We start from the raw sequence: 24,060 nt of genomic DNA, 5'->3' as shown, positions 1-24,060 counted from the left end.
ATGGTGAAGTTGGATTTTTTAAGAAATATTGAGGAAAAGTAACTACCATGGGATTCCAAGGAATTCAACTCAGGTTAATTTAGTGACTTTATAGATTCCCCATGAGAAGAGTAGGGGTTGGTGTAACTGGCACAATTCACTCGAATGTAATTGCTCCTAAATGTGTGGAATTAAGTAAAATGTGTAATCCAGTATTCTGTACTATTTTTGTAGTGAAAAATTGTTAGAAATGGGAGTCTCTAACTGGCAGAGGTATGCACCTTTGTCCAAGTAAGGGCCCTTGCTTCTATTTGGGGAAAGGGGATACACACTTTAGATAACCCCTGCTCACCCCCTTGGTAGCTTGGCACGAGCAGACAGAGTCATCCCAAAGGCAATGTGTAAGTATTTGTACTCAAAACACACAGTAACGTAGTAAAAACACCACAAATGGACACCACACCAGCTTTGAAAACTAAAGTAGCTTCATCTAAACCAAACAAGACCAAAATGACAAAAATCCAACATTCATATTTCCAAATATTACTTTAGAACAGTTATTTCAAAAAAATAACTTGTAGAAACAAAATAGCTTCACTTGGGGCTATTACGACGTGACAGGCACAAATCAAAAGTATGGCGCCGACCGCAAGGTGCGCAGCTTCGGGCATGAAGTCACACTGATCCCATAAACAGCAGTTCCTTGAAAAACGAAGTCTATGGATGATGCACAGCACCGTGGAGCTGAGGCGTCGGTGCCGAGATCAAGGCCGGATCTCTGGTTGCCATGCGGACGCCGAGGCGTCTTGTCTGAGAGGAGGCAATCCGTCAAGTCCAGGACAGGGGAAGTCAGCGGCATCGGTGGTGAGTCATTGGTTTCGGTGAGGCGATGCAAAGATGAAGAATTAGTGAAGTAACGCTTATCAGTTATCGACTCCACAATAACGGGATGCAGGAGCTGGTGTTTATGGCATCAGGAATGTTGATAACTGCAGGCATCAGTACGCGTCAAAGGGCGTCAGAGATAGTGCAGGCGGGGCAGTGCATTGTGCACTTCACTAGCGGGGCCCGCAGGCTCAGTGCAGGTCGTGGCATCACTGGTGGCTTCGCTGACTGCATCAGAGTTGGAGTTTTATTTTGCTTTGCAGCACCAACAACACAATTCTCTGTACCGGGAACTGGAATTGGCACACTTTTGAATACAGAAGTCCACACAAGAGCCCAGGTGCTGGTCAGTGGGTTGCAGGTGCAGTCTTTGTGCCTCTGAAGCTTCAGAACAGGTCAGCAAACCCATACCCTTGGAGATTTTTCTTAAAGCAGGTTCACAGCAAAGTTCCAGTCTTTGTCCTTTCCTTGACAGAAGCAGCAACTTCAGGCCAGCCCAGCAAAGCACACAGCAAAGGGGTAGTACTCCTCCTCACAGCTCTACAGCAAAGGTTCCTCTGGAGTCCAGAAGTAATCTCAGCCACTGGCTTTTAAGGTCCACTACCTATACCCTATTTTTTCTTTGTTCACTTTGTGGCAAGGGTCTCTAACCCCACTCCAAACCAGTTCTCTCCTCTCTGTTGCAGCATGACCACAGGAGGTGGAGGCAACATTGTGCAAAGGAGGCACAGCCTTTCTGGTGCAAGTAAATACTCCCCCACCACTCTAAATGCAGCCAAAGTCTATTCAGCTCAGATATGAGTCACCCAGGAAAAGCAGGACACACCTCAACCCCCCTTGGGGCAGTCTTTAGTGAATGCATATCCCCAGCCCCTGTCACTCCAAAACCAGACTGTCAATACACAAAACAGCAGAGGCATATAGAATGGGTAAATAAGAAAATGCATTTTCAAACACACAATTTAAAAACCATCATCCTAAAAGATGTGTTATTACATCAGAGAGCCTAAACTCCACTTCTCTATCTTGTCCCAATGGAAAGTTATACTTGCAAGATGTTACAAAGCAACTTCCATGTTAGCCTATGGGACAGATAGCCTTTCAATAGTGAAAAACAAAGAACACAGTATTTCTTTCTCTATCATGACATGTCACACACACCAGTACATGTCCTACCGTCCACATACACTGCACCCTGCCCATGGGGGTACCTTGGGTCTACCATAGCGGTGTTTTTCATGTAAGGGAAGAGAAGGCTTAAAACTGCGCACAGACATTGCAATGGCAGGTCTGAGGTACCTTACAGGCCTACTCATGTGGGTGGCACAATCGGGGCTGAAGGCCCACTAAAACTATTTGATTTACAGGCCCTGGTACACCAAGTGAAGTTTACTAGGGACTTATCAGTAAATGAAATATGCCATTCATTGATTACCAATCATATTAACAATTTATACAGGGATTACTTGCATTTCAACACTGAATAACAGTGGCAAGGTGCTCAAAGCATCTAAGTCAGCTAAAACAAAATCAAGCACAACATCAAAAATACAGGAGGTAGAGGCAAAAAGTCAAGGGAAACTATGGCAAGAATGCCAAGTCTAACAAAAATGCACCCTCATGTCCAAAGTGGCCTAGGATGCATTTAGTGCTAAGAAAATAGCACTAAATACAACAGGGCATGAACAGCAGTAATTCGAAGCAGCACGCATTCTCTTAGTGCATTGTTCCTGCACTCCTGCAGTATTAATATTGACCCACATTACCCTTAATTACTGAAGCTGGCATAATCAAACATTTTCAGTCATTTTGCATCACAAGTGATTAATCTAGCATAATTAAAGTGTCACACAGGTCTAGACAAGAGCTGTGATTATCCTTTGAGTTGGGCACTCGTCCATCCCAAACAATAATCCAATTTCTTACCATGTCCCTCCGACATACATGGCCATTGCCCTCCTAACTTTATTGTGAAATATTCTAATAGGCGTTTCTATAGTTAGACCCTTAGGTGATGGCAAGGGGAAGAATATTGTCCCGTATTAGACATATTGCCAAGATGGGACAGAGATAGGAAAGTGCAAAGCACATTCAAACATGAGGAGTGGGTGATCAGGAAAGGGTAATGATATTGAAATTGCAACTGCTTGTTACTTTCATACAATACCATGTTGCTGGTCAGACATATTCTGACATATGCCAATCATGACCCAAGGAACTGATTGACATGCATTATGTGCACACCTTCAGGGGCAAAGTGGCAAAAGGGAAGATGTAAAAGTCTATTTGAAGTGAGAGGCAAACACAGATAGAGTGAAACTGTTCTATCAACATGTCAAGTTGCTTTTTGAACGATATATTCAAGATTAATATAATATTACCTTCTTCTCTAGTAGCAGTGCCTCAAATTTGTAGGTTTTGCTCAACTCACTGCATTTGGGTATGTTTTGTGCATGTCTGATGTCATAGCGGCTGAATGAGACATCTTGAAGGCAGTAAATACAGAACCTATGTTTAGCTTCCAATACTTTCTTGTATTACATGTGTATCTTGCCCTACAGACCTTGTTAGGTTGGGATATGGGCTTCTTGTATACATCAAAATACGATGACAACTCATACTCTGTACATGCAGAAGCAAATATACAAAAGTACTTTCATGCAGCTTGACGACAGGGGAATATCTTTCTATGCTAGATCTGGCAAAGAAAGACAGGCGTAAATAGGGTAGAGGTTGCTTCAGGCAGTCAATATTATTTATTCAGTGTAGGTCCCATTTAATGTACACATGTATTAAAAGTGGGAACATTATACGCTTTTCTTTACATTCTAAACACATTGTAGATGCATGCTATGCCATCGTGGCATACAATGTATCATAATTGTATACAGTCTACACGTACTAGCCACTCAGTCAAAACATGGAAGACATTACATCTCTCAGCTACATTTGTGCCATCCACTTGTCAAGGACCTACCTGCATATAAAACGTTCTAAGGCACAATCTCCACCATCTCCACACTTCAATACTTACACTTTCTGTGAACCACCTTGACACCTTTCAGGCCATAATGAATGCAAACATACACATAGCCCGTAGAGAACACAGCACTCCCAGCTGTAGAGCAGAAACTCTAGCTTTGTGAGTGTTTGATAATGCAATGAAAATACAGGGATGGTGAATGTTTTAGGGTCCCCGTCAAATTAGGGCAGGGACTCTGGAAATTCTTTAAGGAGAAAGGTTGCGCTTTTCTGAGCCATTGGTGATGAAACTGTTGTCCTGGGGTCACCATAGGGGGAGAAATCACCAACAAATTGGCATATAATCACCAGGCCCCAAAGGGCAATATGGGGTGTTCCTCCTGGAGCAGTGAAAATTGTGATATCGGCTTTCCTGCTGAGCTGGAGAGCCGTACTGCATTTTCTTTAGTTTTTTCTTCATTTTTTGAAGGTGCCTGATCCCATTCAGGAACCCAATGCATCCATTTTATTGGTAGCAGTTGAGGGAGCCAACGCCTTGCTACCCCGCCAGCACCCGCACCTCTGTGTGCAGTTGCAGGAGCTGGATGCTCCATTGTCCCTAACTGCTCATGAGACAGGGCACAGTCATATGCTGTGGTCATCCAGCTCCCCCCCAGACATGGGCTCGGAGAGTGGGGGTGAGGCCACCGCCATTTCGGGAGGTGCAACGGCACTCCCCCTTCATGTTTGAACTTTGGTGAAATGAGGTCCCGGACACCTTCATGATGAATATACCCAGGAGACGGGGTCCCCTGGTGAAGGAGTTTGGGGAGGGGCCCCCTGGCATGCCCCCTTCCTAAGAAGATTAATAAACTAAGGCCAGTACCGACCCATGGTTCCTAGCACACAGCCGCGGTCGGTAGGGGAGTACCTGCCAGGGCGGTGACGTGGGGAGCGGGAGGGGCAGGGTGGGGGTTAGTAATGTATGGATAATGGAGGTTTGCAGGTAAGTAAACATTTAAATAAATCAAACGAATTTCGTTGAGCGCACTGCATTGCATTTGGGGATGCAGTGCGCGCAAAGAAATTAGTTTGATTTATTTAAATGTTTACTTACCTGCAAACCTCCATTATCCATACATTACTAACCCCCACCCTGCCCCTCCCCCTCCCCACGTCACCGCCCCGGCAGGGACTCCCCCACCGACCGCAACTGCTAGCACACCCCGGGGGTAAAGTAGAAAAACGGCAGCAGAGCCCTTACTCACTTTCGTCGTTAAAAGATTGCCAAACCTTAAAATGCCATAACTCGGGCCTCGTTGGGACAACTTAGTTGCCCCTGGACTAATTTTACTCCTGGGGATGAGCTTTATCCACCGGATAGTTGCAGCAACCTTCCTTTCCTCTAAAGAGGTGCAATCCTCAAGGAGCTGGTTCTCATTGCTCCCTGCAGCAGCTCTCCTCCTGATCCTGCTTTCTGTGTGGCAAAAGGTCCAGGCTTTCACTCAACTGGTTCTCAGGGGGGTGTAAAGAGGCCAGCCTCACTGGCCCTTGGGGAGACCCACAGGTCCTGCAGTCATTTGGGCAGAGACCTTGGTCATGAGTGGACCTCAGGTGTCTCCTTCCAGTTCTCCATGGCAGTCCCATGATCCAGCTGCAAAGCTTAGAAAAATCCACAGGCAAGAGAGAGTCACCCCGTTGTGCTAAAATTTTTAAAGGGGAGAGGAAGGTTCCAGAAGACCGACACCCCTGGCCAATCCGAGGGTGCCACATCACCTGTCCACCCCTGTTGCAACCCTCCAACACAGTATGCAGAGACAGTCCAAGATGGTGCCATTTGAGAGCCACTAGTCACATCAGCTCCTGGGATCTCAGGTCCAGCCCTCACTGACATCCCTGCCAGGGATTTGCACACTAGAATTTCAAAGAGGGTCCCCCTCTGGGGTGTTCTCCAGTTGTATGTGCACTCTACTTTGTTTGGGGGCTTGGGCAGGCTCATCCCCGGTACAGAGTGACAGCTAAGTGATTAATGGAGGTCATTCCGCCCTCAGGAGCTTGGAGAAGTACTGCTAATTGCTCCTTGTTTGTGGGGCGGCCTTTGTTCCTGCTGCTGGAGAAAATGTAATTAACTGGGCACAGCAGGGTGATAGAAGGCCTGGGCTCTGATCCTGAACTGAGCCAGGGAAATATGGAAACTCTGTTTGACCCATAAGATGTACAATTATTATGTTGGAAGTTACATATTTGGTTTTCCTCCATAGGTTATACTCCAATTCAAGACGTCAATGGTCTCTGTGGGCCAAGGGGAATTAAACTACACTCTAAGCCAGTTCTCTTCCTATGAGTATAATGGGGTGCCACTACAGGCAAAACAGTAAACCCCACTAACTTCCCCAGTTAGTGTACACTTCCCTCATAAGGCCTGTCCCAAGTGAATACCTAATCCTGCAGAGTCCCCATTGCGCCAGGCTACCTATGCTCTGTCACAGGTCTGTGCATGACAGTAGGCTCCCACACACATTTGCACATGTGTTCATGTGCATCCAACCAAGTGCCCCTTACTCTTGCTGCATCACAAAGGCCTTATCGCAAAAAATGAATTCATTATATGCCTACCACAATACAAGTTACTAGATGACATATTGCGGGTATTCATGACAAAGGTGTGGTGTATCCTTAAAATATTGTGAGCATTCCTGGTGACATTTCGGTTATCACTACCATATCTGTGCCTTGTCCCATCTAAGAAATAACACAAGCATTCTAGTCAACAACGGGGCATGACAAGTGCCTTGTATAACACTGTTTTATCTCAAAGGGGTACCCCCTACACCATCGATCTGAAATCTCACCTTAGAGAAACCTTGCAATTGTTTCTCTAGCCATCAATTAAATGACACCTAACAATTTAAGCAAACTCAACCAATGTAAACTGAAATTATCACATCCACAACGTTAACCATAAGCCCCAGGAGAGAGACAATGAATTCTATTTATCAGTAGATATTTTTTTTTAATGAAATACTTTAGACTTGAAAAAAGTAAAAAGAATACATATAGCATTGTTTCCCACACACATATATATACAGATCATAATCCTTCCCAGCCAACTTCTTGTCGTGTTACAATGTTGCAGAACATGTAAGCAAATAAAGTTACATGCATTCAAAAGAATGCTCCTAGCTAAGCAAATAACGGCCATGAAAGCCGTTCGAACAAAGATAATGAATATACTCTTATGAAAACTCTTGTCAGACCTATATACTTTTGTTGCCTCCCTAGGGCTCATCACACAGGCTGTTCCACAACAATAAGTCTTTCCATTCCAAGTTGTTCCAAAAATCATTAATATTTATTCAAATATGTTTTCATTTTATATATGTTCGGCATTTTCTCAACATTTTTATACAATGTTATGGTTTTTAAATGTATACAATTAATTTCAAATGTGAAAGTATAAAAATACATCAAAGTTTATAGAAAATATTTCATGATTAGCATCGCCACAAACATATTATTTACAGATAAAATACACAGAAAAACATGAAAAATCTTTTCAGGTAATGTTAATTATGCATTAATTTCCATGAACTCAAATGTATATTTATATATATAGATATTTGAAAAGGACTGTATGTTTGTATTGATTGAAACTGTGAACAAAAAACGATATAATTGTAAAATAAATTCTGAGAAAATGCTGTATAAACATATAACATTCCTGACAGGCCGCGGTAATGCAGTTCCCCAGCTGCATATCCATACCACAAGGAGTCAGATAAGGGCTTACCTGCACCTTTGTTGACATGTCAGAAATATAGTACTTACTTTGTACCAAAACAGCTTTAAAGCGGGACAGTTTCCAAACATATGCTCGGAGTTTGCTCCCTCTTTTCCACACCTTCTGCATCTAGGCACCACACAGTACTTTACTGAATGTCATCACCTTTCTCTGCGTCAGGTAGAATCTGTGCAAGGTAAAGAAATTATTCTTCTGTAAGGCAATGGATTTAACCAGGGCTGGGCTGGCCACAGCGGGCCCCGGGCGTTTCCCCGGAGGGCCTCCAGGATGGGGGGGGGGGGAGGGGTAGGACCCCTGTGGGGCCGTTTTTGTTACCGGGGGCCGGTTTTGCAGCATAGTTGCAATATTGGCCCCAGCAACAAATGCCACACAAAGCTTTCCACTAGAAATTATCCCCCCTCCCCCACGAGGCCGGCTGAGCTCTTTGCCAGGGTTGGTTTTGGTTCCCAGTCCGGCCCTGGGTTCAACTATAGCATATACATAATTCCATGATACTTGCCATAAATATGGCTGCTCAAAGCTTGGAAAATTTCCTTCCCATGTACAGTCCGTCATCTTGAATTGGCAATATTGGATTAGGAGTTTGTAAAAGCTATTGAGGAGCACATGAAGATGACGGTCCCCTGCATTTGATGATGAAAAGGCTCGAAATTATGATTCTGCCTTGTGTGGAGTAGTACAATTGAGTACCAGGCTAAGCAGGCACACTGCTGTTTAGAGAGCAAACATTTCCACGAAAATGACAGATTCAGGAAATTGAGCTTATTTAAGTAACACGAAATTGAGCAGCTTCATGGTGAAATGTCCCTTTTTATCAATTAGAAAATTGCAAATCACATTGAACGCTGTTTTTGATCATTCATGGGGCTTTGGAAGTCTGTCTGCTATTTTAGCTGTTTGGAACCAGAGCATAGCAACTGTCCTGGATGTTATTTAATGACTGGTAAAACAGCGTTTGATCATCTATAGCAATAAGGCTTTCTACGGTTTTCTCACTATTGCTTTTTTGTGGCGTCAGCATGTACAATGTATGTGATGTCGGATTTTGCCGGCTGTTAGTACGGGGGAGTAGACTTGCTGTTAGAGGATGTATGGGCCTTGCAATGTTTTTGGGCTGTGATCCGGAGATTTACAATATGTGTGTTTCTTTCTACCCTGGTCCTTCCAAATATGGATTCAGTCATAACATACCAATGAGTATCTACACTGAAGGGGGCAAAATGGAAAAACGAAGTGGAGAAAGATCCTATCTATATTTTATAAAATGATGGTCAACGTGACACGGCATACCTCTGTTTCTTAATTAGCTACACTTTCCTCTGTAGCAAACCTTCAAGAAAGATGTCCTGAATAATACACTAACGGCCACATGCATCAATCTAGGATTTTGCATTTCCTAAATAGCGAAAATTAAGGAATCGCTATTTAGGAAATGCAAAATCCTATGCATCAAGAAATCCTAAAAGTTTTTAGGATTTCTTAATTTTCGGAAATTGCGATTCCTTAATTCCTTAATCGCAATTAAGGAATGGCATTACATTGATTCCTATGGGCCTAGAGGCCCATAGGAATCAATGCCGTTTTGCATTTATTTTTTTTTGCACTCGCAATTTGTTGATGCATTGCAAGGGTGCAAAGGGGGGTCCAAAGGACCCCCCCCTGCACCCCTGAAATGTATTTTAAAGTGCATGTTTCACACACACATGTCCTAAGGACATGTGTGTCTGTAACATGCAAGTTTAAAAAATGCATTTTTTTTGCTTTTTTAAAAATTTTCGCAAATTAACACGAGGGTCAACCTCGTGTTAATTTGCACTTCCTATTTCAAAATTCGCAAATTTAAAAAAAATGATGCATTGCATTTAAGGAATCGCACAAATGCGATTCCTTAATTGCATTTGCATTTTTAAGAAATGCAAAAAATAGCGAATTTTGACAATCTGTTTCATGCATCCCAAAAACGTATTTAGGAAGTGCAAACGGCCGAATTTACCGATTCGCACCGTTTGCACTTCCTAAATAGGTTGATGCATGTGGGGGTAAGAGCGTGCGGTTTGGCCGACACATCATAAAACTATTGAAATTGTTCTTTCAGAACCACTGAATTGTTAGCTAATATAAATGCAAATTCTGCTGCAAAATACAGCAATTATACTCGGGCTTGAAGGGTCGTGCTGGCCTGCTTCTCTTGCTCAATCAATCTTGTTCAAGGTATCCATTTAAACTGTACCCCTTTCAAGTTACTGCTGTTACTTTATGAGAAGAGAAAGTGAATACATTACATGAGCGGCGTGTTTTAAGCTATACTCACAATCAGTCTCATATTAGGAACTCAGACTCATTATGGATGTTCATACGCCTTTTGGAGGTACTTTAAGGATGGCAAAAAAGAGCAAGAGTCCTGATATACAAAGATACAAGTCGCAAAAAAGTGGCCACCAATATTGCACTGACATTTTGTGACCTGTCTCTGATTTTGTGATGTCGCTGCAGTCTTCAGTTGCATGAGGTCATTGCTTAATGAATATTAATACGGCAGGTCACTATTTGCTAACCCCTGTGATTGTCTGCAAACACAGAGATGTGCCCAGCAAGAAACAGCATGCCACCTCCCTGTGCTTTCATTCCCAAATGGGAAACCCTTTATGAAGCAGCCCATGTTCCTTAAACAAATTGGCACGGAGATAAAAAAGGTTTCCGATTTGGGAGCACCTCTAAGGGAGCAGACAGTGGTCTTCTAGAACTTTGCCTTTTCTGCTTATGTCATTCAACACATTTCCCAAAGAGGAAGCTAACTAGCAGGGACAGCTTCCCCTCTGAAAATATGTTAACTTCTCCTTTTAAGAGTAGATAACTTATCAATAGTTTGCAACCTCAATTGCAGTTGCGTACCATAAATGGTATGATTCCAAGTTTCAATCTGTAAAGAATTCCCCGTTCACAACCACTCCTAATTGCAATTTAGAAATGATCTTAGACCAATTTTGCAAGTTGGGAATACTTTTTCTGACTCGCAAAACCGGTTTAGTTCATAGTCAAAGACGATTTTGTGTGTGGTTGCAAACCCTGTGATTTTGCTAATTGCTGGATTTGTTACTTCAAAATAAGTTTGTCCACAGTGACAGGAGCAGATCAGAAACTGCAGGAAACAATCAAAACAAATAGTGCAGGAGGAAATATCAGAAATAAAGGTTATGAGATAGACAGTTGAGAGTAATCATCTAAATCTGATTTACACAAGGCCTGCTGTTCAATGCAAATTAAGGATAGAAAGTATGAAATGAAGGGGTGGAAATGTGCTCGGCGTGAGAGCGACAAATAGAAACAGTCATTACTGCTGCACATAATCATGGTTCAACACAAATTTAGCCACAGGCATCAACTTAGAATTTTAAAAGAGCAGCATGGAGCCTTAATAAAGACACAGCAGGAATGGCATACAGAAAACTCTACATGCATATTTATAAGATACAAAAATAGTTTGAAACGTATATTAGCAAAAACTGAAACACTAAAATATGATATTGGGTCAACCAAACTCACCACCGAAGGTACAGGAGAAGGAGTGTTAGAAATGGGGTCTTTAGTTGGCAATGGTTTGCAACTTTGTCCAAATAGGGTCTCCGCCTTCTAGTCCGGATAATTGGGATACACTCTTAAAATAACCCCTCCTCATCCCCTTGGTAGCTGGGCACCAGCATTCAGGCTTATTTCAGAGGCAGTGTGTAAAGTATTTTCACATAACCATCAGTAATACAGTGAAAATTCTACAAATGGACACCACACCAGTTTTAGAAAAATAACCAATGTTTATCTGTGCAAACAATACCACAGCGATAAAACACCAACATACAGTAATCAAAAATAGGCACTTTGCAGAAATAACTTTAAAATGCAGTTCCTTGAAGCCAAAAGCTCCGTCAGGTGCTAACGCGGTGCTGAAAACAACAGAATCCAACAGTTCTAGCCAATCACTTCAGTAAGGGTGACCAACTGTCCGTTATATTTCACGGACTGAATGTAATTTGGGCCTCTTGTCTATTGTCCGTGACGGTTTCATCCACAGACAACTTTTGTCTGTAATTTCAGGCATTGGATCGAGCTGCTCCCGGCAAGCAGCCTGTAACTCTCACTGCAGGGGCCAGCTCTTGCTCCTGCTTTGATCAATGGCCTGCAGCAGCCCCTCCTCGACCTGGCACAGACTGCCATCAGGCCTATTATCATTCTGTATGTTGGCCTAATTATTACCTACAGAATGATAATGGGCCCCTCTGCACAGTGACAGCATTTGCTGGGCCTCCTCCTGCCAGAGCCAATGCATGGAAAACAGATTTTGTTTATGGGCTCCTGTCACCTTACCAGGGGCCAAGCTCTGGGGAGGTGGAGGTTTAATTTTGGCGCGTGTTACCCAGGTGCATCCACTGTTAGCCTCTTAAACTGTCACACAAGCAGTGATAATGGAAAAAATACAAATTTTTTGTTTGCAGATTTATATAGCACGAACTCGACCCGAAGGTATTGGAGCACTTTACATGAGCACCAGTTACGTTACACAAGGACACATTCATTTTTTGGTAGGCACGGGGAGACTCAGTGATTTGCCCAAGATCACGGGAAGCTGAGTGGAGGTGGAGCCTCGAACCTGGTTCTCCAGCTCAAGTCAGCAACTCTGATTATTTCCCTTACTCCCCTTATATCACTATGCTCCATCATATAGCCCACTCCTCGTTCACTCAGGTTTTACAAATGAACTGTTTTGTGTGTACTATTTGGTTCAATGCATATTTTACTTACCATGTTTGACTCATGTTTTGATTTTGTTACCTTTCCCTATAATTGTAAAGCGCTCTGCTATCCTTCGGGATCAAGTTCGCGCTATATAAAACTTTATAAATAAATAAAATAAATAAAAATACATTCATTTATTTTCCTCCAATAGTGCAAAGTTTCTGCTTTTGTGCTGTAATTATTTTCATGTTTACCCTGGCCCTCTGAGCCCCCGTATCTGTTACACATCACATCCCCTTGGGATGATTGATCAGATCACGTGTTTTTCTTCAGTGGGGGAGAGGGGGCATGTAAGACCTGAGAAGCCTTCAGCTTTGAACTTTTTCTTCATTTTTATTTGTATGCAAATACAGGTGTTTAAGTTTCATTCACACACACAACAGATGCAGTGCAAGGTTCTCTCAACCTAATATAAACTTATTTTGACTTCTGCTTGTGTTGGTAGTCTATTTACTTATGTATTATTGCGCACCCTCCTCTGAAGTGTCTGCAAAACGTACCTATTGTCTCGAATTTTTGTCCTGAATTTTGATCTTCTGTCCTGAATTTTTGTCCTGAAATTTGACCCTTTGTCCTGAATTTTTACACTCACTGTCCTGAATTTGTACCCATACCATTTGGTCACCCTAGCGTCGGTGCTGACCGACTTTAGTGTCAGCAGACTAGTAAAACTTACCTTTTGTTCCGGCCGGCCCCGTCGGTGCGGGTCGGTCGTGGCAACTGTTGTGGATGCAATGTGAAGTATAGCAATGCGACATGCAGTGCCTTCAAGTTGCAGTGCAGGAAGCGGCTCGGTGATGGTTGTCCAGCGGTGTTGGTGAGACCATGGCTTGCAGTGCGGGTAGAGGTGGTGCTCGTTGTGGTGCTGACAGGTCACCTTGCAAACGATAGTGCCCGTTGATGGGAGCTGGTGTTGGTTGGTCCTGACTGCTGTGTGGGACAGGGTGGTGCATCATGTAACTTACAGGTGGTACCCCCAAGCCACAGTGGGGTCAAGGATGTCTCGGTCAGCAGACAGCAACGTTGTCGGTGAGACCAGGACACCAGAGTGAAATGAGGAGGTGAGGAGTGCAGTGCCCACAGGTCGCTGTGCAAGCAGCTGCTCGGTGGCGGCAGTGGTTGTCGTCATTGGTGAGACTGTTGTATTCTCTTATTTTGTTGGTTGTCGTCATTGGTGAGACCAGGAGGTAAGCTCTATTTCAAGCCCTTGGAGATACTCAGCGCAATTAAAGAAAGTTCAGTCCAGTCCTTTCACTGCCTAAGCAGAAGCAGCAACTGTAGGCCAACCCAACAAAGCAACAATACAGCAATGGAGCAGTACTCCTCCTAGCAGTTCTTCGAGCTCTACTTCTTGGCAGGTTCCTTGATTCCAGCAAGTTCTAAAGTTCTGGGGTCTGGGCCCCAATATTTATACTGAATTTCTCTTTCTTCTCTTGGGCAGAGAGTGTCTGTGCTCAGTCCAAACCAGTTTGGTCCTCTCCGGCCCAGCTTCTCGGCAGGAGGTGGAGACAGAATTTTCCAAGGCAGGACACACTTCAAACTCCCCCCCCAGTGGCTGTCTGAAGAGAATGCACATCCACAGCCCCTGTCACTCCAGACAGTCAGTCCACAAACCAGCAGAAGCACACAGGATGGTTAAGCAAGAAAATACCTACTTTCTAAAAAAGTGTATTTTTAAACACACAACATAAAAATCATCTTTACTAAAAGATGACTTTTTACATTCTGAGTTCAGGCATACTAAAGTCTGTTTCTCAGTCTTGTACCAATGGGAAGATATACTCGAAAAATGTTACAAAGTATTCCCTATTCCATCCTATGGGACAGGTAGCCTTTAAACAGTGAAAAACGAATTACACTGTAGTTCACTATCAGGATATGTCACACACACCAGTAGATATCCTACCTTTCACATACACTGTACCCTGCCCATATGGGTACCTTGGGCCTACCTTAGGGGTGCCTCACTTTTAATACAAGGGAAGGTTAAGGCTTGGCAAGTGAGTGCACTTGCCAAGTCAACATGGCAGTAACAACTGTGTACAGACAATGCAGTAGCATGGTCTAAGAACCCTTTGAAAAGCAACACCAATCCATAATCCAATTTACAATAGGAGCACTTGCACTTTAACACTGGACAGCAGTGAGAAAGTGCGCAGAGACACTAAACCAGCAAAAACAAAATCAAAACCAGGAGGTCAGAAAGGAAAATGACAGGGGAAACACGCCAAAAGTGCCAGGTCTAACAAGGAGGAGCAAGGAGGTGGCAGAATGCCTCAGTACTGGGTGGAGAAGAAATTATCTGAAGATGAAATTAAGCAACGCAGACTAGAACATCAGAATAGGTATAAGAGATAATTTGATGACAAAAACTGTGTACATTGGTAAAAGGGTGATAAAGTGTTTGTGAGAAAATCTGGGTTGGTGAGAAAAGGAAGGCCTAAATTCATGGGTCCTTTCCGAATTTGTGATGTGAGGAAAAATGTGGCAGTTCTAGATTCTGGTGATGTATGGAGCTTCTCAAGACTTGTAAGAGCTGAGAGCTCCCCTGTTCAGAGTGAGAGGCCCAATACATTTTCCATTGGTGACTCAACAGTTGATGTTTATACTCATAATTGATCTTTAATCAGGCCCAAGTGGAATGATGACTATGTGATGCAATAGAGGGTTTTGTGTACATGTTTTAATGTTATTCCAATGTTGCGATTGATACTGACAAATTTTGCGTATTGCGTATTGCAGTCTTCTACTTCTGTATATATTTTTATTCTTGGAGAATGTGAAGGGGGACAATGTGCTATGTCCAAACCTACTTTCCTTCACAGTCTATGTTAGAAGGCTGGCTATGTCACCAGGAATGGAATGAGAAGGTTGGGGATGTCACCAGCAGAATGTGGGTGGTAGGACAGAGAGAGGTGTGGCTTGAAGGGCAACAGTTGGTGGTTGTCCTGCTGTTCACAGGGTTTGATGAAGCAATCTTGATGAAATGACCAATAAACCCCCTGTATTCCAGGACGTGTGTATTGGACTTATTAGTACGGTCAAAACTAATTCAGCTGGATTCATAGTGCAGCTAAAAGTCAATATTTTGTTTTAATTAAAGCCATGGAAGGCGTGGGCCAGACAACATTTTTGTATGTCAATTTGACTTTAGACATTATAGTAATGCTACAAGATCAGCATTTATATTATGTCAGCCAAATGGAAGGCGTAATTGAAATATTCTCTAGTATTTCTATTATGCTATAAGCCCACAGCACTCCGGACATAAAGTAAACACCACCTTATGCAATACATAAGATAGTGTTTATTTTATGTCCATCCTGTGAACAATGTGAGGTACAATCATCCATGCTTATTAGAACCCTACTGCAACATTATTTTGTATGTCCCTACTCAACCTTGCCTTGCAAGGTAGAGGCAAAGACTACCATCTGCATATCACTTACTTTTTTTCTGTTATGTTTCTCATGCACATCCCTAAATAGAATATTATGGGGGGCATTCACAGTCGGCAGGAAGTCTGCCAGGCTGTTACATTTCTGGGATCTATTATCTCTGTCTTGTCTGTAGAAGACCACCCATCATAGTTACAAATGTTCAACACACAGCAAGGAATCTCTCTTTCTTCATGGAGCTTACGCTGCCACATTGAAGGCAATGAAGGCATTGAAACTTTGATGAGCAGGCACCATGACTAATACATCTACTCAGATTCTCACGAATAAACTAACAAAGCAAGACTTTATTCTTGAAAAAAGAAAACAAATCAGTAACCATGATGCTTCCTGCATGTGGAGGCATTTGGTTGAATTCCATGCCATGACCACCATGTCTGGGCATCATGATTCTAGACAGGGAAATCTAGCGAAAGTTGTGCTGCCTCAAATAGGGCATGATGACTGCTCCTAAAACCTGACGGCTCTGTGGCAGATCGGCCATCAGTTCAGAGAGTTCCATGGGCAAAGCCAGCTGTGCCTCCACATTTGGAGAACCAGTGCTTCTCTCCACTCTGAACAGGGGGGAGAACGAGGCATGAGGGGCATCACTGATTCAAAGCAGTCCCCTCACTCCACCAGACTTTAAATGACTCAATATCTCTGTTATGTCTACTCTGCTGGGAAGTGTAACCTGCAAGTCGGTATCAATAGCGGCAATAATGAGGAGGGAAAAGAGGCTGAACATTCATGCCTATCCTTCTCCACAAGTTCGAAAACGTACAAAATTGTGGATTTTTTAAGGGTGTCAAATTTTCAGACAAGAAAATAAGACCACATATATTTGCATTAACTGGGTGAACTGCAAATCCTTCCAGATCCATTTTTATGTCTGTTTATCTTACTTAACCAAAGCCTACTCACAAATTGTATGTTTAGCAATATGCAATGCCATTGAGACACAAACAATATAGATGCAACAAAATGTCTATGTGAAATTTACCTTTGAAAGTCTCCTTTTCTTACTGAAGCTAAAGGGCATGGTCACAATCACTGAATCTACATAACTAATAACTTGTATCTGTTTTTTGATTTCAGATGACGGAAAACTGTCTTTTGACGAATTCAAAGCTTACTTTTCAGATGGAATACTGAGTGCAGAGGAGCTGAGTGAGCTTTTCCACACCATCGACACGCACAAAACTGAGTAAGAACTATAATGGTTATTGTTACTTAAAGGCTTATTCATTAAATAACTGATTTTCTCTCAGTCTGTAAGTTGATCTACAAGGATTTCAAATCACCAAATTGTCTGGGGCGTCGGAAGTGGCCTCATATACGATGCGCCTACTCCGATCACCCCGCACCCCTTCAAAGGCATTAAATGGTTGACCACTTGTGGCAAGGCTACCCACTCAAGTCCCCCTTTTGCTGCTGAGAGTCTATGGTGAGGGTAAGGAGTGGGAACTACAAAAAGTGAAATAAAAACTCTCAGACACCTATGAATCTTCAGGGAACCTTGAGTAGCTAGAGTAGTATCAAGAGTATGAAAGAACAGGACAGGGATGGTAGCTGGTACCACTGACCCCTTTATGACATCCGTGTTGCAAACAATGGCTGAGAGAAAGTCAAGAGGTTAAGAGGATGGCAGTAGTGAATGGGTGGCAAATATATGGCAGGCTGGAAGGGAAGGACAAACAACCAAGTATAAAGATGATGGTTCTATGAAGCTTGTTGTCATGCAAATTGTTTTGTATGTTCTCATTTACATGTCGTATAGAAATATTGTGACCTAAAGCTTACTATGTACTCGTCACACTTTTCATTATGATGCAACAAAACACCACATAGTGTTGTGGAGGTTGTTTTAGGTATAAATCATTACAATAACAAAGTGAAAAATAATATTGTACTATCTATTATAAGACTTTACATTATGAAGGTTGGTAAGTTGGTCTGGGTAGAAGGTGGCAAAGCAACAAGTATACCAAATTTACAAAATAAATTGAAATTCTTAGTATGCTAGGTTTCCTTCTATGATTTGTATATATGTTTGAGAATTTTTCGGAACTTACAAGCATGCACGAATATGTCTTGGAAATCTAGACTAATAATCGATATTCAGGAATACTTATAACCCTTTATGCTCCCTCATGTAGATCAAGGATCTGCATATACACATTTTACTTTTATTTTTGACTTTTTGTCTCCATATGAAAAATCGTGTCCATGTTTTTAAAAACATGGACATCAACAAAGGATATGGAGGTATTTGTCACACCAAATGGTAATCTAACCCCAGAGTTTTCACCAGTGCTAATATCACGTGACGCTAACTCTATGCCCTCCTTGTCCTCTAGTCAAAGCTGCACACCATGGAGTATGTACAATGATGCCCCAAGAGAAGGCCTCAGTCTCATGTACATTCAGTTCCATCTGGGACACAAATTTATGTGCCACGTTAGGAGTATAGAGCACAGGAAAAGAAGATTTGGAAGAAGGGTAGAACTGTGGAACTGAACCAAATAATATTGAGTTTAAAACTCACCAAATTCAGAATGAATGACCTATTGCTCCTCATCACATATTACCTCTCCTCTTAGAAAAGAATACACTCAGAGCATGCTCACAGAACCAAAAACTCTCTACATACCATGATACAATACTGTTAGATCCTTTCGGAGACTCACCAGTGACAACATCGCATCATATCATCATACTAACTGATGCTTAGGTGACTACGGATATCTCTTGATGGCTCATGGTAGAAGCAGCCATCCAAAATGTTACTTGAACATAACTAAGTACTCAAAGACCAAGATACCAGGCCTGTGTCTTACAACAGAGGGTGATGATACCCTACTTCCGTCTGGCAGCCAAGGAACAGAGGGAAGGTTTATTCCAAGTACAATTGAATGGGCCTCTAGGGTGCTTTTTTAAAATGCATGCTTTTCCATCAAGTAATATTTAAGAAACAAAGGGAGCCAGTGAATGCTGGGTATCTGCCTCATGAATGTATATTAATCTTCAACTTGGTCCTCAGGAGATTCCTCAAAATAATGCGTAACTACCTACAATCCCTGTTAGGGTCAAAACTACTACAAATCAAGCAGGGCGTGGTAATGAGGCAACTACTGCAAAATCTGCACTCTAAAGTAATCATTATGCACAGAAAGGCGACACTAACTAGGGTTGCAGACACAGTCGTAGAGATAGATTTCAAAGGTATCTGGCAGCTCTTGCAAAAGTCCTGGAAATAGTGAGACTCCTAAGGAATCTCCTACCCTCTACTTCGGTCGCATCTCTGACCACAGATCCTGGGTACCACAGCTCTCTCACTAGGATCACCCACTAGAATCTGAATATAGATTTGTGTTGAGGCTGCAATAGATTCAATTACCAAATCCATGGTCTGACCAACTTGGATAACACATCTTCCCTCCTCTTCATCCTCTAATCTTCTGAGAGCAATGTGTCTTTCTGCCTTCACAAAAATGAACTCAAATCATTCTCCCACATACATCGTGAAGCTCCTGTGGTTTACTTGATTGATAAATTACGTCTACAGTGCTACATACATCAAACATCCCCAGGTGCCTGCTCTAAAATGCATCAGAGATACATCTCCTCCATAGACTTTGAGAGGATTATCCAAGTTTTGGTTCTCTCTCTGATGTACTTTGGTAAGGACCTTTTGACAGGGCTACCCAAGATCCTCCTTGCTTCTCTCAAACCTGCCTTCTACATCGCAGCCCAATTTGCAACTGGAATTAGATGTTTTCACTACATTACCCCGGCAGGATTTGCCTAAACTGGCTATTTTTGGGTGCAGAAGCATCCTCAAAGGAGCCGGACTGTACTGCAGATTATCTGCCCTGGCACGTGGGAAACGGGCCAAACCCAGTCAGCAATAAACTCAGAGAAGCTGCGCCTTGAGACTTTCTTTTTCACAAACAAGTCTCATGATCTTTCGCAGGGTGACTCGAAGTCTGGAGGTCTCTCGGCTCAGAATTTAAAATAACATCCTCAAAACCTGCCTGAAACCATTCCTAAGCCAAGCCCCTAGCTTTCTTCTTTTAATGCTTTCTGTGTGCGATGCTGCTGCTTTAGTTTCAACCTGTTTCTGCAGAGGTAAAGGTAAATGTTATGGTTTAGTTAATTTAAATCAAAACAGTTTCAGCATAAAAAGAACAGGGCGCACACAAGCATTCAAGTTAAAACACTTCATCAGACGTTAATACATTACATAACAATAATCAAATAATGTACATCATTGAAAAACGTAGAGTGCATAAGACTGGCAAAAGCTGGAAGTTGAGACTTAATAAACATTTCATCTAAGAGTGGTTCAATGTGCAAAAAAGCCAAGTAAGCCACAATATTAATTCTTGAGTAGAGTCACGGAAAACAATGCATCTAAAAATTAATTACACGCGCAAAAAAAAAGGGGCCAGTAGCTCTTCACGTTATAAGCATGAAAAGGGCATTGTACTGGCTAGTTCCTGCTGCTTTTTCTTTCGCCATAGTCGAGTACTGCAAGTTGCTACCTTTTAGCTTTCCCAGTCTACCTACCTTACTCTTGTTTTCTATCAAAAGTACAGATTTTTTTTTTAATCTTGCACTTATGGACTACGTTTATCAGTTGCTATTCAAGTTTGTGTGTTTTTCCTAGATAACGCTTGCCCATACCTCTTCTGGGTCTCCACCCATTTTGCACTGTCTTCCACACGTCTACCGAAGTCTTCCACTCTTGTCTTGCTATGATCACTATTGATGACAATTTAAGTCATTTCTCACTGAGTTTTTTATTTGTTTACATTTCTCCAATTTGACCTTTGACCTTTGTTTTCTCATAAATGACTTCCCCATTTCCCCATCGATTTGTTTACTTGCTCTCATGCAATTGTCACTGTTCGAAGATGTTTTCTTTTGTTATTCACAGGCTGTGTATGTTTGTTGCCTCTACCCCCCGCTGTGAGTAGCTAATCGTGCACAGTGTTCTGTCACTAACCTTTTGGTGACAGAAAGAGAGGGCGGTGGCTGTGCTCACAGACAACACGGTTCGTATAATAAAGGCAAAAGCATACTTGACAGCCCACACACAGGAGTCATACAAAGCCCAAGAGGGCCCCACAAACAAAGAGATAAATAGGCCACTGCATGGACATTCTGATCCCCACCAGTGCCCTCACTGACCCTATCCAGGAGACATGTATAGATATTTTTATCGTATGGGGTCTGCGCCAAATATTCAGAAGTCATATTCAATTATTTCCCTAAACAAGCATAGATAGCTGTTTCTGCTGTAGAACCCTGTTCATGTCTATAGTAATGACACCCATCCCACCTACATGAGAGTACGTTCTTTTATCCGTTCCAATAGGCCTCATATTGTCAGATGCCACATGCACGATTATGTGCCCTGTAAAATGCTACTTCAATCAATCAATTAGGGTTGGTAAAGGACAACTACTCACCCGTGAGGGTCTCAAGGCACTGGGGGGAGGGGAGGCTGCTCCGATGATTGCTGGTTTATCTGAGGAGCCAGGGCTTGAGGTTTTTCCTGAACTGGGGCAATGTGGGAGATTGCCAGAGGTGGAAGGGCGGGCCCATTGGTATGGTGGCTCTCATGCAGATCTACCTACTCGGGTCCAGGAACGTACATTGAGCCCCCTCTGACTAAGCCAAGGTCACAACATGAGATCATCCTAAGGCATTTATACTTCATTCATCCCTTCATTTGATGTGGCATTTAGGAATATGGTTATCATTCCCTTTGTCATCAATAATGTTGATTTTGCAGCCGTATTTTATGATGAAAGAAAACATAGAATTCTAAATTGCATCTTGAGTGATGTAAACGTTTTAAAGTTATAAATACGGAGAAGGGTCACTTTGGATCCCATCACATGAGATTGGTGGTCAGGGTGTAAACCACGTTTCCCTTATGCGGCCTTGTCTTTTTACTTTCAGGACATGGGGGCCTGTGGTACCAAAATGGACCGTGAGGAGTATTTTTTTAATTTTTTAGCCACGGAGCATGCAAAATTAAAATAAATATTCCCCATCAGGTCCGGCTTTAGGGCAGTGCAACTGGTGCGGCTGAAGTGGGCGCTGATCTGAAGGGTGGGGTGCTGACCTCAAGTGGGGGCGCTGTGTTTAGCAATAACTTACAATTTAAAAGCAGCTGTTGCAGAGTTCCTTGTGCATCCAGATTTCAGGCTGCAATAAAAATGTCAAGATAACTTTTGTGATTAATGTTCTTGCTAAAGAGAGGGATCAGTGTATTGTCTAGTGGCAATTTTGACTCGCCATAAAGTAGCGAAGAGGGTTAACATGCCTGCTGCAAAGAACAGATCTCTATTTAAAGTGAATAGCTGAGTCTTTACCAGCGCTTTAAAACATGAAATGTATGTGAGAGAGGGGCTATGGAGAGGTGAGGGGCTCTTTTGCTGGGTGGTAGTGAGGGAATTTGAGGAGGAGGTCATGAGGGGTGATGCAAAAAAGATTGTCGCACTGGGCGCCACCAGCGCTATTGCCGGCCCTGCTCCCCATTGCCTATTTTGCTACCACAGATCTAGAATTTACCTATTGGCCAGCTGCAACATGGAACGAAGAAGTTGCAGACACGGTTACAGGACATATGGACTCGGTCCTCATGTCCTGATTATAAAAAGAAGGGCGTCCTGAGGGGCCAGGGTGTTCACAACACCCTGACCACCAGGCTCATGCGACGGGACAGGAAGTGATCCTTCTCCGTATTAAAAAATATATTTTAAATGACTGTTTTGATAGATACAGACAACTGGAACCATGGATCCAAGCAAGCCCCTTGGTTCTGTGGTTCCAAACGATGAACCCTGTTCCCAAGCCAAACTTTGCCGCCTTCAGCCGTGGCCCATGCAAGTTTCCATTTGCAGAACTGCAGAACTGGAGCCACAGTTCCGATGCCAGTGTCGATGCCAGTCAGTGAAACGTGCAAGGTTAAATTGCACCAGACCACAAAGCTTGCCCTGAGATAGTAGCTCCTATTTTGGAATGGCAGAAAACCACCCCAAAGCTTGTTTTTTTTTTTTTTTTTTTTTTTTTTAAAGAAAAAGAAAGAAGGGTCTGATCATAGGCGAGACCCTGAGACTACCTCCTGTTGCCCAGTACATGCACGGCAGGGGTTCACCATCCATGGTGTGTGCAGACCCTGGCCGGAGGTTAGTTATGCTTTGCATGGCTGTTGTTATGGAATGTGATCCAAACCACAGCTTGTGAACTTCCGTGGTTTTTGTTTTTACTTTGCAGCCATATTTGCACTTTAAATGTGCTTTTGTTAGTGAATATGTATGTAGCACATATGGAAAAAGCAGATACATCAAATTGTCAAAAAGTATGCATCGTTCTTTTAACATGAATTGAAAGAATATATTTGTGCTGGAAACCAATACCACCGAGGCCAATTATTTTAAGATCACTAGCTATGTTTATGCAAAATGATCTGATGCGCGTTGTTACTATATTCTGAATATTTCTTGGCAGTTGCTGCCCGTCAGTATCGAAAGGCAATAATGATGGTAGGCTCGCATAAGAATACATATTTGGGAATCAGGTATTTTACACATGTATGTCCTCGTTAGGAGTGTGGATTGAAATTACGATCCCTGAACGAATGGGAGTTTGTGCAACAGTTGGAAATTAAAATGTTTTCGTCAAACACCTCCACAATTTTCAAGTGGCAAATTTTGGTAGATCAAACATGTGGAAATGTATTGAGGACATACTACAGGAACAATATACTTTATGGTGAATTCGATTTCTTAAACATCAGTACTTCATATCATTTCCCAGTTTCCCCAGGCAAACTGGAAATGGGAAGTATTTACCGCACCTGATACATGCCTCAACTGGGAATCCGTATGTCCTGGGAGCTATAAATACCACCCTCTGTTCAGCAACGCTACTAATGAGGACCTTGGTAGAGACAATGCGTAAGACATGCAATGTGCTCTGATTAGAAGATCAGTGCTTCATTTAAACCCTATTTCTGAGTTTCACATTCACTTAAGGTAATTTGTGTTTGACAACTATTGTCGATTTACAATATAATATATTTGGCACAAGCAATGGCGACATGGCAAGAAACAGGAATTCTTACATGCAGAAATGTTACCTTGTTTTGCCAATTACATATGCATTGGAGGCAATCCAAGTAAATACTTT

The 24,060-nt window shown here is 42.5% G+C and overlaps 1 protein-coding gene across 2 annotated transcripts in view; it reads left to right on the top strand.

The window, feature by feature from the left end:
- Window positions 1–24,060, top strand: part of NECAB1 (N-terminal EF-hand calcium binding protein 1) — a 1,511,734-nt gene that overhangs the window by 305,271 nt on the left and 1,182,403 nt on the right. For both annotated transcript variants that reach the window (XM_078687059.1, XM_078687058.1), the window contains exon 3: window positions 16,951–17,059. In XM_078687059.1, coding sequence (XP_078543185.1) covers window positions 16,951–17,059 — 109 coding nt within the window. The remainder of the gene's footprint in view (window positions 1–16,950; window positions 17,060–24,060) is intronic.

Source organism: Lissotriton helveticus, chromosome 4_1 (assembly GCF_964261635.1).
Source record: "Lissotriton helveticus chromosome 4_1, aLisHel1.1, whole genome shotgun sequence".
Classification (NCBI taxonomy): domain Eukaryota; kingdom Metazoa; phylum Chordata; class Amphibia; order Caudata; family Salamandridae; genus Lissotriton; species Lissotriton helveticus.
This window is presented reverse-complemented; position numbering and strand designations above follow the sequence as displayed.